General features: G+C 22.0%; 2 protein-coding genes across 2 annotated transcripts in view; one reads left to right on the top strand and one right to left on the bottom strand.

The window, feature by feature from the left end:
• Positions 1-560: 560 nt before the first annotated feature.
• On the top strand, positions 561-7,673 carry PADL01_0612200 (myosin E, putative; the record flags this gene model as incomplete). The annotated part of the gene is made up of 1 exon (XM_028680851.1): positions 561-7,673. One exon carries the CDS (start codon positions 561-563, stop codon positions 7,671-7,673), a length of 7,113 nt encoding a protein of 2,370 aa, XP_028537287.1.
• A 625-nt stretch (positions 7,674-8,298) lies between these two features.
• The window catches only part of PADL01_0612100 (transcription factor with AP2 domain(s), putative), a gene marked incomplete at both ends in the record, with an annotated part of 11,603 nt that continues 2,238 nt past the window's right edge, over positions 8,299-17,663 (bottom strand). The window contains 3 exons of the mRNA XM_028680850.1: positions 8,299-9,215; positions 9,354-11,852; positions 11,990-17,663. The exon at positions 11,990-17,663 is cut by the window's right edge and continues 2,238 nt beyond it. Of these exons, the coding sequence (XP_028537286.1) occupies positions 8,299-9,215; positions 9,354-11,852; positions 11,990-17,663 (9,090 nt within the window). The remainder of the gene's footprint in view (positions 9,216-9,353; positions 11,853-11,989) is intronic.

Genomic DNA, 17,663 nt, shown 5'->3' with positions numbered 1-17,663 from the left:
ATTAACATGTTCTATTTTTTTTCTCATAGAATAGCTGTTATTTATTATAACTAGCTAAAAAAAAAAAAAAAAAAAAAAAAAAAAACATATATAAATATATATATATATATTAATTATACATTGAAATGTGGAGAATAAATATATACATATATATGTAATGATCAATCTACAAAACATAAAAATTTTGAATATAAAAAAATAAAAATAAAAATAACAAGTCTTTGCAACTGATTAGGATATATATATATGTATATATATGTACTTGTTAGTATCTAATTATTGCAAAATTAGTCCATATCTCAAACGTGTGTGTTTTCCACTATTCTCCAAGTATATGTTTTTTTTTTTTTTCCCCAAATTTTTGAAACATTAAAAAATTATTTGCACTATATAAAATATTAAGCCAAAAATTAAATTAATAAAATATAAAATAATTTATATTTATTTGTGCCCATTTTGTGTAAAAATTATTGTATATATATATATATATATATATATTTTTTTTTTTCCATTTATTTTTTTATTTTATATGTTTTTTTTTTTGATACATAATTTTAATTATGATAAACCCTGAAGAACAACAGTTCAAGGAAGGGGATTTGGTGTGGTGCAATAAAATTCCGTCCACATATGAAGAGGAAGATGTTTTATATATTTTATGTCGTATATTAGAAAAAAAAAGTGACGATCACATAGTATTAGCAAAATATGACAATGAGACAAATGGTTCTACATTTGTGTGTGAATCCAAACATTTATACAATGCTAATAATAATAATCCATTTTCATTAGATGAAGATGATATGATTAAATTAAAACATTTTAATGAAGCTACAGTATTATATCATTTGCATGGGAGATATGAAAAAAATATTTTTTTTACAAAGATGGGGCCATTATTAATTTATGTGAATCCTGTAGAAAAAGAAAATAATTATGAAAATAATACATGTAATAAAATAAATAATATTAATGTTATATGTAATGAAGTAATTGAAAAGTATAAATATAGGCATTCTAGTGATGATTTAAAATTGAATGAATATGATGTTGGTATGACTGCTTTAAAATATATAAATGTATTAAAAAAGAATCAATCAATTATTATAACAGGAGAATCAGGATCTGGTAAGAGTAAAATATTTAATAGTTTATTAAATTTTTTTAGTAATGAAAGGATAACACAAACAGTGCCTTGCCTCACCCCACACGAAAAAAAAAAATTAGAAATAAAGAATGATGATAATATTAATATATTAGAAATCTTAAAACATGGTAATATAATTATGGAAGCACTTGGAAATGCAAAAACAAGTAAAAATAACAATTGTAATAGATATGCTAAATATTGTATGTTACAAATGGATAAAAACAAAATTAAACATATATATATGAAAAATTTTTTATTTGATAAAGAACGTTTAATAAATAGAAGAAGTGATGAAAATAATTTTCATATATTTTATTATATTTTAAATGGATCAACAGAAAATTTTAAGAAAAAATATTTTTTTAAAAATTTAGAAGATTATAATATATTAAAAAATGATTGTATTCGTGATAATTCCAATGATGAACAAAATTTCGTACAATTATTAACATCATTACATGTTATATTTGATGATGATATAAAACAAATAGATTTTTTCTTTTCAATTTTATCAGCTATATTATTATTAGGAAATATTCAAATGATAAAAAGTCCTAAAAAATCTTTATTCAGACAACATTTTATTTGTGAATTTCCATCAAATTATAAACAATTACAAGAACAACTTGAATATATAGATGAATCCCAAATAATGAGTATATCAAAAAGATCTTCATCTAGTTCATCCTATGAAGGATCATCTAATTTATCAAATATGGATTCATCTGAATGTCTAGACAAAAATACTTATATCTTTTTAGTAGCTAGTAAACTCTTAGGTATCGACGCTGAAATGTTTTTAAAATATTTTACTTCTGGTTATTTATTAAATGAAATAATTTTGATGAAGGGTCAAAATGAAATGAAAGTGCAAAAAAAAATCGAGCGTTTTATGAAAACATGCTATGAAGAATTATTAAACTGGGTCATATGTAAGATTACTACAAAATATAATGATAAATTAATACATAATACAAAAGAGATAAATGAAAATAATGGAATATGTGAAAATGAGAAGAGTGAAAAAAATGATAATTACATAAATATTTTGGATATCATTTATTTTGAGAATTTAAAAGAAAATTCTTTGGAACAATTTTTAATAAATACAACAAATGAATTTATATTAAAGGTATATACAGATTTTTATTATAAAAAAAGGGAACAGATGTATAAACAAGAAGGGTTGGAATTATCATGTGATTCGATTTATATAGATAATGAACAATTATATAAAGTATTAATATCTAAAGAAGGATCTTTATTTTCTTTGTTAGAAAATATAAGTATGAAAAAATCTTTTGATAAAAGTAATTTATGTTCAACTATTGTAAATAGATTTATAAAAAATCCATATATTAAAGCGAATTCATTGGAAGTAAATAAAGCGTTTATTATAGTTCATTCTTGTAGTCAGATATCTTATAAAACAGAATATTTTATAGAAAAAAATGTAGACATATTAACACGTGGGTTTATTGAAATGATCAAAAAATCAGACAATAAATATATGCAACAATTTTGTAGTTCTTATGATTATGATACAAGTGGGAAAATAATGGAAGAAAATAAAAGATTTACTGTTCATACCAATTTTAAATTATTTAAAAAAGAGTATGATCCAAATAAACAAATGGCTGTAACATTATTAAGAAATAATTTATTAGAAATAGCAAATTATATAGAAAAAAGTTTTTGTCATTTTATTATGTGTATAAATACATGCAGGAAAAAAAACAACACTGAAGTGGTTCATCATTTCGATAAGAAGCTTGTGTTGAATCAAGTTACAAATTTTCATATGATGATAGAAGCAGATCAGTTTAAGGATGAATATTTTCCTCACATGTTTTCCTTTTTAGAATTTGTGCAGATTTTTAAATGTTTAAAGAATTACAAGAAAATCAATCATAAGTCTGATGATACTCTTCATACATATGAGAATATGAATAACATGGATGGTATGTATCATACAACTAATCCTTTTGATAATTTCGAATCAGATGATAATAAAATTCTATGTGAAGAAATATTGGAATATATGAAAATAGGAGAAAAGGATTGGGCAATAGGAAATAATATGATTTTTCTTAATGAGAAAAGTATGAATGTATTAGTCGATTCGGTTTATTACATGTGGTTAGAAAGTTTAGAAAATGAAAAGAGAAAAGAATTATGTGATTTGAAAGAAATGTTGGATGGAAATGAAAATGATGAAGATGTTGCAAATGATGAAGATGTTGCAAATAATGAAAATATTAAAAATGATGAAAATATTAAAAATGATGAAGATGTTGAAGAGGAGAAATATGAGAAGAGGGAGTTGGAATATATAAATATGGATGAGAAAAATGTGGAGGTACAAATAAAAAATAATCATTCATTTTTAAATTGTGATAACAAAATTGTTGATATGACTAATGAGATGGATGTGGAAATAAGCATCGGAAGTTATAATAAAAATGTTGACAATAATATTGTGGATAATGAATATGATATGAATGATAATGTTCATAGAAAAAGTAGTACAAATATGTCATATGATGATTATGAAAATATGGAAGAAGAATTGTTAAAGGTGAATTTAAAAGAAGGAGACACTAGTTCTGTCTCAGATATGGAAGAAAAAATGAGCAGGATATCAAAGGAGACAGATAGAAAGGAAAGTAAAGTGAAAAGGAAGAGCAGCTTACTTAGATTATCAAAAAGTTTGAGAAATTCTTTCCAGAAAATGAAAAAGAGCAAGTTGAATGAGAAAGAGGTGAAAGTAGATCTTGATGATGATGAGAAAGAGATAAAAGTAGATCTTGATGATGATAAGAAAGATGTAAAAGTAGATCTTGATGATGATGAGAAAGATGTAAAAGTATATCTTGATGATGGTGAGAAAGAGGTAAAAGTAGATCTTGATGATGGTGAGGTAGATGAAAATGTTGAAGAAAAGAAAGATGATAAGGATGATGGTTATGGAGTTATGAATTTTTTCAACAACATTAATTTTTATAAGAAAGGGTTGAAAGACTTAAATAATGCTATAAAACATTTTAATCCAATAAATGGGAAAATCAAAAAGGATAAGATTTTTAATATGGGTATTCAGAATTTTTATAACAAAAAGAAGAATTTTTTCTCAAACTCTAAAAGGGGAAGCGAGGATAGTAAAAAGGGGGAGGAAAATAAAGATGTAGAAGAAAATAAAGATGTGGAAGAAACTAAAAATGTGGAAGAAAATAAAGATGTAGAAGAAAATAAAGATGTGGAAGAAAATAAAGATGTAGAAGAAAATAAAGATGTGGAAGAAACTAAAAATGTGGAAGAAACTAAAAATGTGGAAGAAACTAAAAATGTGGAAGAAAATAAAGATGTGGAAGAAACTAAAAATGTGGAAGAAAATAAAAATGTGGAAGAAAATAAAAATGTGGAAGAAAATAAAAATGTGGAAGAAAATAAAAATGTGGAAGAAAATAAAAATGTGGAAGAAAATAAAGATGTAGAAGAAAATAAAAATGTGGAAGATAATAAAGATATAAAAGTAGAAAGTGATGAAGAAAAAATAGATGAAAATTATGACGAGGATGAAAAAAGTAATATTATTGAGGATATGAATAAAGATGAAAATAATTATAATCAAATATATAAAATTGAGGATAATATTATCGATTTAGATTATGTCGATTTATCAAACATTGAAAAAAGTATGAATGAAGAAGATACAAATGGTATGGATGAGGATGAAAAAAATAATATGAAAGATGATATAAATGAGGAACAAAATAATAATGATGAAATTTATAAAAGTGATGATCATGTTGTTAATTTGGATAATACTAAAAAGGATGTAAATGAGGATGATAAGAGTAATATAATTGAGGAAGTTGAAAATATGAACTGCATGCAGGTAAAAACTGAAGATGTTAAGAGGGAAGACATGGGCATATGTGAAGTGAAGGAAAATAAGCCTAATGATAATCAAATAAATAATGTTCAGAAGAAGAAGAAAAAAAAAAAAAGAAGAAAGAAGAAGAAAAAGAGCGTTATAAATAATGTGGTGGATAAGGATATATCTTATGAAAAGGATGTTATAAAAAAGGATATATCTGATGAAAAATATGTGATAGATGAAGATAATAATATGATGAACCCTGATAATATGACAAATGTTAATAAAGACATTTTGAATGTTGAAAATGTTATGATATATGACCACCATAGTATATCAGACAATGATAATATGATGAATGAAGAAAAAATGGATGATCTAAAATTAGATAGTAGAGAAAATATGAATGACCTAAAATTAGATAGTAAAGAAAATATGATGGATGACATAAAATTAGATAGTAAAGAAAATATGACGGATGATCTAAAATTAGATAGTGAAGAAAATATGATGGATGATCTAAAATTAGATAGTAAAGAAAATATGACGGATGACCTAAAATTAGATAGTGAAGAAAATATGATGGATGATATAAAATTAGATAGTAGAGAAAATATGATGGATGATATAAAATTAGATAGTAGAGAAAATATGATGGACGACTTACAATTAGATAGTAAAGAAAATATGATGGATGATATAAAATTAGATAGTAGAGAAAATATGATGGACGACTTACAATTAGATAGTAAAGAAAATATGATGGACGACTTACAATTAGATAGTAAAGAAAATATGATGGATGATATAAAATTAGATAGTGAAGAAAATATGATGGATGATCTAAAATTAGATAGTGAAGAAAATATGATGGATGATCTAAAATTAGATAGTGAAGAAAATATGATGGACGACTTACAATTAGATAGTAAAGAAAATATGGATGATCTAAAATCAAATAGTGAAGAAAATATGATCGATGATCTAAAATTAGACAGTAAAGAAAATATGGATGATCTAAAATTATATAGTAAAGAAAATATGGATGATCTACAATTAGATAGTGAAGAAAATATGATGGATGACCTAAAATTAGATAGTAAAGAAAATATTATGGAAGACCTACAATTAGATAGTAAAGAAAATGTGATGGATGACCTACAATTAGATAGTAAAGAAAATATGATGGATGACCTACAATTAGATAGTAAAGAAAATATGACGGATGACCTAAAATTAGATAGTGAAGAAAATATGATGGATGACCTACAATTAGATAGTAAAGAAAAAATGGAAGATCATAAAAAGGAGGAACATGTAGAGGAAACAAAAAAAATAGATGAAGAAATATATAATGATAAAATGAGTGATATTGAAAAAAATAATTCAACTAATAATATTGGTATAGAATTACATGTTAGTGAAGATAGTTGCATGCATAATGAACCTTCAAACAACTTAACAAAATTTGATGAAGAGGATTGTCTTGATGAGAATACAAAGGATTGTTATGATGATTATTTGGATGAGAATTATATAGATTTTAACTTTAGTTGTATGAAGGCTACAACTATAAATAAATTAGGAAATATGAATGAGTTATCATGTTATAAAAATGATGGAAGTGATATTATACAAACATTGTTTGATTATTATGATTGTTCATATGACAAGGCATATGAAAATTGTTTTTTTGAAAATAGATGGGATGATATTGTTGAAGAAGAAGATTCTGTTTTTTTAAATATATATAATAACAAAGAGATGAGTAACTTAAGAAATTCAGAAAATAAGGATATATTATTAGATCATTTAAATGATATATATATATGTAAATATAATGAGAAGCAGAATATAATGAGGATTATTAAAAGAATGAAACATGCAATGGAAAAGGTACATGGAAATAAATGGAATATACTTTTTAGTTTTTCAGATTGTTGTATAAGATCGTTTGTACATAATAAAGATAATGTAAATATTGAAAAGAATGTTGATTTATTAAAAGAAAAAATATTATTTTATGACGAAGAATATTGTATATATAATAATAATAGTAATAGTAATAGTAATAATAATAATAATAATAATAATAATAATAAAGAAAATGAATTATGTGAATATAAATATAATCATCTTGTAGAATATGTAGCATTACCAAGAAATAAAGCCGTACATGAAATATGTATATCAAATAATTTACATAAAAAGTTTATTAAAGAAAATTATAAAATTATGTGTTTTCAGCCAACAAAAATATCCCACAAGGATTTCTTAAAATCCAAATTATTTTATAAATCTATAAACTATACAAATTTCCAAACAAGAAATATAACACATGTAACTATTGATTTCTCTTATATGGATGATAAAATGAAAAACAATTTTAAACAACATGTTATAAATGAATTTGTTAATAATCCAAACATAACTAAAGAAGATTTATCAAATAGTTTATTTCATTTGGCAACATATTTTTATCATGAAAAAAATAAAGAACCAGGAACATGGTGTGTGTTCATATCTGAAGAAAAGGGTTTTGCTGGTGCAGTAAATATAGTAAAAAATAAATATTTAAGAATGACAGCTCAAAATAAAAATAAAAAATATAACATACTTGTTTTTAAAACTCCAGCATTGTAAATGGAAAATGTGTTGAAATTTTTGTTATAATATAAAAAAGGGGAAAATGAGTATAAATTGTTAATGTAGGAGTATGTGTGTATGTGTGTATATGTGTATATGGGCATATATGTATATGTGTATATGGGCATATATGTATATGTGTATATGGGCATATATGTATATGTGTATATGGGCATATATGTATATGTGTATATGTGCATATGTCTTTTTGCATGTGTATATATTTTTATTAATTTATTATTTATTTATTTATTTTATTTTTTATTTGTAATACATGTTTTAAAAGAATATTTAAATTTTATTTAAAAAGATTTATTTGTTATGGTAAATGTATATTACCAAAAAAAAGAAAAAACAAAATCGTAAAATATTACTAAAAAAAATATTACCTGAACGGTTCAGGTTTTTTTTTTTTTTTTTAAAATAAATATATAAATAATAGCTGACTAGTATATATACAAAAAAAAAAAAAAAAAATATATTTAAAAAAAGATTTATTTAAAGAGGGTAATATATATAAATATATACATATATATATATTTACGTGTAACTATATTTTAGTGTTATTATTTACAATAGTGTGATATAATAATTTCTCTTTCATTTATATTTTTGATAATTATCAACTACTCATAGTTCCTTTTTTTGTTGAATAATCAAAAACAGTACCATCATCGGAAACTAAACATTCACCAGTCATTCTTGCTCTCATTTCGATAGCTAATTTTTTACTTAAGGTAGTACCATAAGTATTAATTCCAAAATTTTTTGTTCTTTTACAACCACTTGGACTTCTCCATTCAGCTCTCCAAGCTTGAACAACTCCATTAATTCTAATCATATATACTCCTGCAGGTGTTGATCCTGTTTTTTCAATTTTGTTTACCATATTAACATCGTCTAATTCTTTTTTAAGATTTTTATTTAAAGAATTTTTTGAATAATGTTTATTAAAGTTATCTGCTTTCATATCTTTACAAGATGATTGTAAGAGATCATTTGTTGTATGATCAGTATTTAAATTTTCATATGATATATTTTTATTAATTCTTTCGTTATTTGAAAGATGTAAATTATTATTATTATTATTATTATTATCTGTTATATCTTTGTTTATATTAAGTATATGATCATTTTGATTATTTTCTGAGTTTTCATTCTTATGATAATTTTCATATGTATCATTTTTATTATTTTGTTGAGACACATTTAAATGTTTAGAAGGTTTTCTTCCTCTTTGTCCTTTAACATGATCATTATTATGTAACTGATGAAAATTTCTATTATCTTGATAATTAACATCATTTGTAATATTTGGATAATTTTTATAATTCTTATAATTTTTATCGACATGTTCATTATTCAAATCATTCATATGGTTTGTTTCTGTGTCTTGTTTGATATCTTCATCACCATCATAATCATCATCAAGTTGATTATTGTTTACTACTTCTGTTGTATTGTTACTTCCAACAATGCTGTTGCTGGTGGGTCCTTTATATTTATCTTTGCCTTCCTCCATACAGTTGTTAAGTGGGTCTACAATGAAAAAAATATATATATATATATATATATATTTATATATATATATATATTTATATTTATATATATTTATATATATATATTTATATTTATATATATAATATGTAATATATTACATATGGCAGATAAACCTACTTGTTGTCACATTCGAAGAGTACACGTCCTGATCGATAATTTCCTTTTTAGTTATTTGATCAGAATGATTATTTTTGTGATATAACATTTCATCATTATTTTCGTGTGATTTATTTATAATATCATTATTTATATTATTTTTCATAACAGAAGACATCGAATTATCTTTTTTATTTCCATGTCCATTTTTTTTATAAACATTTTCGAATTTTTTTCTTGCTGCTATTGCTAAATTTCTAGCTTTTTCTTCTCCAAATTTGTTAATAGAAAAATATCTTTTTTCTTGTTTTCCATTTGAATACCAATTAGCACAGAAAGCTTTTTTAGAATCTTGATAAAAAACTCCTTGTGGTAATTTTATTGATTGTTCTAATATATTTTGTTGATCACCTGATTTTTTATTATTACCTTTTGTATATGTATTACAATTATCTAATGATTTACAATAAGAATATTTTAAATATACATTTTTTGTGTTTTTATTATCAACATTCTTTTTATTTGATACATTAACAGATGAGCAATCTTCAAGGTTTGTCTCTGCATTATTATTACTTAAATTGTTATATGCATCTGTATTGAGATTATTATAAAAATGATAATTATTATCATTATTATTATTATCATCATTATTATTATTATTATTATTATTATTATTTTCATTATTTCCATTTTGTTCATATAATTTCGTTTTAGACTGCTCATATGTTATAACATCTTCATAGTTAATATAATTATTATTATTATTTTTATATGTACTATCCATATTTGTAATATTATCATTGTTATTCATATAATTACCTGCAATATACATACCTTCAACATGTGACATAATATTATCATTCATATAATTTTCTTTGTTTATATAATCATACATATTATTACTATTATTTGGTGTATACATGTGACTTTTTTCTTTATATTCTTGTTTTGTTTGAACATTATCATTTTCTTTATTGATTACAGTTTGACTTATATTATTTTCATTTTCCTTATCATTATTAAAATCACCATATATATTATTTATATTTTGTTGTAAGGATGACATGTTCATAAAATTTTCTTGAACATTTTGATTTTCATCATATTGAATATCATTATATATATGATCATCATAAGTATTATTTTTGATGTTGACGTTATTATATGAGGAGATATTTATATTAGCATTGTGTTTATTATTATAAGAATATATCATATTAGTATCATTTTCGTTTTTTATATTTATATCATGTTGAATAGTTGGTATAACCTCATTATTATTAATATTATTATCATTATTAATAATATTATCATTATTAATAATATTATCACTATTAATAATATTATCATTATTAACATTATTTTTATTATTGTTCATATTGATTTTTTTCTTCTTCCTTTCACTATTAAATTCTTTATTTTCAATATTGATATCATTATCATGAGCATATGGTCTTCTCTTATATATATTTCTTCTGGTATCTCTCTTATTAGTGTTATTATCATCATTATTTATATTATTATTTTTTGATATATTTACTCCTGTATTTCTTGTAGACATGCTTCTTTTATTTACAATATCATCCACATTGATATTGTTCATATAATTTTCTTTATTATCTTTTAAAAGATCTAAAGATTCAATAGGATAAGGATTTATCTTTACGTTTGTGTCTGTCATAGATTGTGCATCATTCATAGAATTATCTTTCATATGATGTTCATTTATATTTTCATTCACATTGTTGTTGACATGATCATTCATATTTTCATTCACATTGTTGTTGACATGATCATTTATATTTTCATTTATATTTTCATTTATATTTTCATTCACATTTTCATTTACATTTTCATTTTCATTTCCATTTCCATTTCCATTGTCAATAATTTTATGAGTTCCTTCTTTTTCACTTTTATCATTTTTATTTTTACTATTAGGTCCTTTTTTGCCTTTCAAATTTTTTGTTTTATTTTCAAAGGCAAATCTTGCTTTTATAGCTAGACTTCTAGCCTCATCCCATCCATAATATTTAATTTTGAATCGTCTTTTAATTTGTTTTCCTTCTTCATACCAGCTACCTATCCAAGCTTTTTGTGATCTATCAAAATAAACACCTCTTTGAGGTTTTAATTCAGAACATGCTAATTTTGTTTCATAATCTTCAGGGTTGTCTAATAAATTATTTTTCATCTTATTATTACAATTATTTATTTTTCTAGTTGTAATATTACTTTTATTATTATTTTTATTTATTAAAGATGATTCTGTATTTGTTTTTATTATTTTATCTTTATTATTTCCATCACATAATGAATTATTATTATTTAATACATTTATATGCATGTTTGTTATGACATTTGTCTTTTCCTTTTTATTATAATATTTAGTATCACAATCATAATTTTTTATATAATTCTGATTAACTACTTTTGTTCTTCGTCCTCTTCCATATTCTGGTGTGATATCAGTATGGAGAAATCCATTCCTATTTTTTTCTTCTTCATTCTTATTGCCTAAAAGGAAATATAAATAAATAAAATAAAAATATATATATATATTACATATATTACATATTATATACATTTTTATATTTCAAAAAAAAAATTTTAATATATATATATATTTTTTTTTTTTTTTTTTTTTATCCTACCCGATGCTGATATATCTGTACGCAATCCCCTTCTCTTATTATACGTACTAGCATATACATTGTCTTTCTCTTTATCATTTAATTTTCTGTGACTTAATAATGATTGAGAATACATATTTCTATTCTTCAATATATTGATATTCTCATCATCATCATCATCTGCATAATGGATCTCATCATCTTCTCGTTCTTGTCTTTCTTCATAAGGATTATAATTATATTTATTATTTCTCAAATGATCAAATTCATTCATATTATTACACATTACATCTAAGTCATTTTCATGTCTTTGTAAATAATATTTTCCTCTTAAATGTGTTCTTTTTCTTTTTCTAAAATAATTATCATGTCTCAATGTATCTTCATCATGGCTACTTTCATTTAACTCGTCAAAAGAATTATATAAATCTTTATTTATGAAAAAAGAAGACGAAGAATTCTTATCATTCCTATTATAATACCTAACAAAGTTATCTACCATATTATTATTATTATAAAGATTAAACTTGTCATGTGTGCGTCTGAAATGATGACGACTAGTATGATTATCACTACCACATAGATTATTGTGTTCATTGGGTTCATTATTTTTATTGGATTCATTATTTTTATTGGATTCATTATTTTTATTGGGTTCTTCGGGTTCATAATTTTGAGAATCACATCCAGGAACCAAAAGATATTGACCTAGTTCATCCATATGTGTATTATATTCAACTTCATTCATATTTGAATAAGATAATGTTGATAAGTAATTGTTATATTTATTATATCTATGATATCTATCATACATATCGTATTTGTCATACATATCGTATTTATCATACATGTCATATTTATCATACATGTCATATTTGTTATACATGTCATATTTATCATACATGTCATATTTATCATACATATCATATTTGTCATCCATATCGTATTTGTCATATTTATTTTTTCTTCTAAGTCTTGTGGATTTTAATCTATTCATATAACATTCCATATTAGACGAATAAATAGAATTATTATTATTATTATTATTATTATTATTATTATTATTATTATTATTATTATTATTATTACTTTGTGATGACATAGCTAAATATTTATTTTTCATATGATAAGGAATTTTTTCTTTAAAATTCTTTTTATAACTTTCTAACATTCTTATATCATTTTCATGTCTTGAATAATTTTCTTCATCTTGTAAATAATAGTTTTTATTATTTTTATAATTATCTTTGCATGTTATATTATTATTATTTTCTTGATTTTCATAAGAAGATAGGTTGCTTTCATTATCTAAGTTGAGATTAAAATTAGCATATGAATTTTTTTTATTCATGCTTACATTATTATTCTGAGATACCATATCCATTTGATTATTATTATTTTCTATTAATCTACAATATTTTTCTTTTCTTTTCATTCTATAATCATAATTATCATCTGTATTATTTTGTTTTGTATGATTATTGTTTTCTTTATCTTCATTTGAAAGATATGATACATTATTATGAATAGGCTCATTATTAAAATGATTTACATTATTATAATCATGGTCTTCATTTATATCTTTATCTTTATTATTTTTCTCATTAGATTGTATATATTCATCTTGGCTATCTCTCATTGTCAAATCAGAAACATTCATATTCTTTGAAAAATATTTATTTAAAAAATTATATACATTATCATTATTTATATGTGGCATATTTGCATTTTTATTTTTCTTAGACAGTTCATATAAATACAATAAATATAACAGATCATTACAATTTGTAGTATTCATATTATTCATATTATTCATATAATTGTTGTTGTGATTGTTTTTAGATCCGTTTAATTGGTTGTCCATCATTTTTTGATTACCAAGATAATTGAAAAAATGATTATAATCATCATCATAATTATTATTATTTATAAGATTATCAAATAATGGTTGCATATTATTTGTCGTTTGATCATTGTTTATATAATTATCACCTACAAAATTATTCATATTGTTATTAATATGATCACTCTGATTATATTGATTGTTATTTGTATATTTTAAATTATAATATTTATTTAAAAAAGAATTATTATTTCTGTTACTATAAGGAATATTTTTTAGATAGCTAAATACATTATTCATTTTGTTTTTATAAAATATATTATTATTATAATTAAAAGAATTATCTACTCCTTGAATATTTTGAATATTTCTATAATTTTCATAATTTCTATAATTTTCATAATTTTCATAATTTTTATAATTTTCGTTGTTCTTTATAGCAGTATTATGATCTCCCACATATTTTAAGCATAATAATAATTTTTGATAATATAAAATATCTTGAGCACTTAAATTTTTATTTTTTATTACATTTAAAATATTGTCTTTACAGTTCATTTCTTTAGTAACTGTATTAGTATTTTTTTCATCTCTCATCTGATCTAAGTTATTTATATTATCACTATTGTTATTATTATTGTCATTATTATTGTCATCATTATTATTATTATTATTATTTATAATTTGTTCTGCCTTATCATCCTCTTCAATATTATTATTATCATATTTTTCATCCTCTTCACCATTCATCTTATTATTATTATTATTATTGTGATCGTCATCTGAGTCATTTAAGTTGTAGGTTAAATCTGTTTTGTTTTTATATAATTCAGATAGTTTACATGATAAATCTTTTACTTTATGAATGATATCATTTTTATTTTTATTTTTCATATTATTATTTTTTATATTATTATCATTTAATTTATATGTCAAGTCAGTTAATTTAATATTATCACCACCATTTGAATTATCATCACCATTTGAATTATCACCACCATTTAAATTATCATCACCATTTATTTTATCATCACCATTTATTTTATTATCACCATTTATATTATCATCATTTTCATTTACATCATTTTTATCTTCTCTGTTATATTTACATTTCTCATCTTCAAATAAAAATTCACATTCATTCATTTCTTGAAATATATCTACATGTTTATTTTTATATATACTTCTTAAATCGTTAAGATCTTTTAATGTTTGTATATAACTTTTATCATCTATTTGTTTATTCTGATCATCTTCATTATATATATTCTTATGAATATGTTCTCTTCTATGTTTTTCTGATGAATTATATTGACATAATAAATTATGGATATTTTTTATATTTTCATCTTCTTCATTTGTTAGGTCATTAGAAAATCTATCATCACCACTACAAAAATTGAATACACCACTATAATTATTATTGTTGTAATTATTGTTGTAATTATTGTTGTTGTAATTATCTCCTCTTTTATTTATAAGGTGATTATCCATATATCCCTCATATAAAACATTAGCTCTTATATAATCTAATATATTATCATTTAGATATTCATTTTTTAAAATCTCAAGTTTTTTTTGATTATTATAATATCCATTACATTTTTCTTGTTCAAAAAATTCTTTCACTTTATTAAATTCTGAATTTATATTTACATTGTTGGATATATAAAACTGTAGGAGTTTCTCAATTTTTTCTTTCTCATCATTATTGTAATTATTATAATTATTATTATTATTATTATCAATATGATCAATATTATTATTATTATTGTTTGTATTGTTTGTATTGTTTGTATTGTTGGTCGTATTTATTTCTCCTTCAGTCATATCTGGTATTACCACCTCAGGTGGATCACACTTATTTATATCACCCCCTTTCAACAATAAATTCTTTATATGATTAATTATATATTTTTTAAATGTTGATATATTAATATCTTCATTGTCATATAACCATTGCCAAAAAATATTCCAATTTTCTTCATTCAAGTTTTTTTTTAAAAATTCTTGAATTAATATATTCATATTTAAGTTTTCTCTTGTATCATAATATTCATTTATATTCATATTATTTAAACACTGTCTAATTTCCATGTCACTTTCATTTTTTGAATTATAATATTCATCTATTTTATTATCATTTATTGTAGATATATTATAATTCTTTTCACATGCAATCTTTTTAAATACTTTAGCATCTTTATAATTTTCTAAGTTCTCCACATTATTATTATTATTATGATCATTTATATATGTCTCTTCAGTAGCAGATATAATATGATCATGAGGTAGATGAAAAAAATTATTTTTCTTTTCTTTGAATATGTCATTATTACAACTATTAATATTATATTTATTATTTTTATCTACATTTTGTTTTATCTCAAGAATTCTCAGATGATATAACTTTAAAACAATATTCTTTATTGCATGTATACTTAACACAGATATACATCCATCATTTTTTAAAATAGAAGAAAATATTAAAGCATATTTATAAATCTGTTGTGAGAATAGACTACTCATAATTTTGTTAATACATTTCTTTTTCATTCGATTAATTTTTTTATTTATATTTATAATATAATCATTATCATAACATTTAGAATTCATCAAACGATGTGTATTATGTCTTAAAATAAGAGGAGACCTATAAGGACTATTCCCATCATTGCATTCTTTTTGAATAGAGTTTATAAAGTTGTTATTATGAAGATGATCATCACTATTATCTTTCCTACTACCACCACTACTATTATTATTATTATTATTATTATTACTATTACTAGTATTATTACTGGTATTATTATTTTGGTTCTCTTTATTTATATTCATATTCAAACCTTCAGTGTTATCACCTCTATTAGGATTATCTTTTGATGGTGTTGTTAAAATATTCAAGGTCTCTTTTTCAAATGATATGCTTTCTTTATTTGGAATAGTGCTATTAAATTTTGGTGAATTATGATTCTCAAATATATTTGATAACATTTTTGAATTCATATTATCATTATTTATGAGTTCATCGTTTGTGGCATTTAAATTATGCATATAATTTTCTATACTTTTTATATCTTTATCTTTTTGATAATTATCATAATTTTCAGATTTATCATTTCCTCTTCTTTTTGTTTTTTTTCTTTTTTTTTGTTTTTTTATATCTTCATAAGATGATATCTTATCCACATTATCATTATTGTCACTACCTGATAGTTCCATTTTTTGATCATTCTGATCTATTTGTTCAATAATTACTTTTACTTTATTTTTTCGTGTTATTCTTTTATAATATTGTTCTTGAGAATAATCTTCTTTCTTATCTTCATTTATTTTATTTTCTTCTTGACTACATGCAATAGGTAAGATATTTTTTTTTTCTTCTTCTTCTTCCTCCTCCTCCTCAATGTTGATATTTTTAGAATCATCATTACAAATATGTTCATTGTTATAATTATAATCTTTATTATTATTTAGATTGGCTTCATTTTCATTTCTCATTTTTTCTATTTGAAGAGAAATATTATCATCTACACTATCAACAAATTTGGAACTTTCATTTTTTATTGTGTTATATTCATTATAAATAATATTATCATAAACATTATTTTCTAGATGTATTTTTTTATAAATATCTTCATTTCCGTTTTCATTATCTACATCTATGCCAGTCCTCATATTACTAGGAGCATAATAAATATTATTCTCTTCCTCTTCCTCTTCATAATTATCATTATTATTATCATCATGTCTATCATTATTATTATTATTATCATTATTATCATTATTATTATCATTATTATTGTTACTATTATGTTGCTCCATTTTGTTTTTTGTTTCATCTTTATAGGT

This window comes from Plasmodium sp. gorilla clade G2 (assembly GCF_900097015.1).
Source record: "Plasmodium sp. gorilla clade G2 genome assembly, chromosome: 6".
Taxonomy (NCBI): domain Eukaryota; phylum Apicomplexa; class Aconoidasida; order Haemosporida; family Plasmodiidae; genus Plasmodium; species Plasmodium adleri (nom. inval.).
Note: the sequence above shows the minus strand (reverse complement) of the source record. Positions and strands in the feature narration are given on the sequence as shown.